General features: G+C 38.0%; 1 protein-coding gene across 12 annotated transcripts in view; it reads right to left on the bottom strand.

Moving 5' to 3' along the window:
* Nucleotides 1-1,361, bottom strand: part of tns1b (tensin 1b) — a 90,174-nt gene that overhangs the window by 37,088 nt on the left and 51,725 nt on the right. For all 12 annotated transcript variants that reach the window (XM_014020873.1, XM_014020877.1, XM_014020871.1 and 9 more), the window contains 2 exons: nucleotides 1,122-1,186; nucleotides 197-280 (listed from right to left, as the gene is read on the bottom strand). In XM_014020873.1, the coding sequence (XP_013876327.1) occupies nucleotides 197-280; nucleotides 1,122-1,186 (149 nt within the window). The remainder of the gene's footprint in view (nucleotides 1-196; nucleotides 281-1,121; nucleotides 1,187-1,361) is intronic.

Genomic DNA, 1,361 nt, shown 5'->3' on the forward strand with positions numbered 1-1,361 from the left:
CTCCTAAATCACTTGTACGCACAATTTAAGAACAAATCTGTGCGTACGAACGGTTCTTGCATGAGGCCCATTGTGCTTAAAGAGAAAAAAATATGTAAAGTGTTTGGCCAGTAAAAGTTCATTTAAATGTAGGAGGATTCACATTGGACTTAATAAACTAACTAACTGACTGACTAAGTGGTAAGGAAGGACTGACCTTTTCTGAGATGGTTGGCCCACAGGAAGCACTTTGTCTTCATAAAATCGCTTCATGGCAAACCTGTCCAGAGCCTGGTCAGCGCTGCAATCCAACACAAATGTCTGATAAGTTCATACTTTTTATGCACCATTTAAAATAATAATAATATTCCAGGAAGAGGAATRAAAGAAGGAAGGGAAGAAGGAAGCATAGCAGGAGTGAAAGAAGGAAGAAAGGATGACAAACAAAAAAATAGTTCAAAACATACAGGGTAGATGATAAATGTGGATACAATGCAAAATGTAAACGATGAGCTAAATTAAAGAAGAGAAAGAGCAAAGAAACTCAGAGATCGTGTATCAAAATCTGCCTGCCTTACAGAAGGAAAAAGCTGAAACATTACTGAAACAACGGCTAGAATCGATGCCCTCAAAAAAAAAAAAATAAGAGAGAGAACAGGAGGATACACAAATTCAAGGAGCTTTAATGCAGAAATCCATGGCTGCATACAGAGAAACTCAAATAAAATGCAAAACATTAGCAAAAATTCACCAGGAAATGTATGAGAAAGAAAGGAAAAAAAGCTCAGATGGAGGAGGAAGGGTTGGCTATCGATGTTGAAGAACCCAAGAGAAAAAGTAAAGAATTAAAAAATACATTGTTTTGACTACAATAAAGCAGTTGCTGCACAAAAAGCAGCCTGAGCTAAAAAGCTGAAAACACAACAACAAATGGCTGAATGTTTTCTCCTCGTGTATGTGTGGTTTTCTCTGGGTACTCTGGTTTTCTCCCGCGAACAAAAAACAAAAAAACAACAACAAAAAAAAAMCATGCACAACAGGTTGCCTTCAGGCCCAGGCCTGCCTTGCAAAAGAGATCTGTGATCGCAATGGGATTCGCCTGGTTAAATAAAGGTTAATAAAAATAAAACAAACCTTCTTACCTGGCAGAAATATTGCTGTAGTGCATGTAGGCTGCCACCACCACTCCGGTTCTGCCTCGGTTGCCCTGAGAAACAGACCAGTGAAGCACCAGTAAGCTAAAGCGGTTTTATTACCACAACACCATTAAGATTCCTGCAGCAGTGAAGGCTCTCACTCCATAAAATTCAATAAAATCAGGCAACATTTAAAAAACTAAAGTTATTAGAAAAAATTGATAAAGTTCATGTAGAAGCTAAAAC

The sequence above is a fragment of the Austrofundulus limnaeus genome, unplaced genomic scaffold (assembly GCF_001266775.1).
Source record: "Austrofundulus limnaeus strain Quisiro unplaced genomic scaffold, Austrofundulus_limnaeus-1.0 Scaffold270, whole genome shotgun sequence".
NCBI lineage: Eukaryota > Metazoa > Chordata > Actinopteri > Cyprinodontiformes > Rivulidae > Austrofundulus > Austrofundulus limnaeus.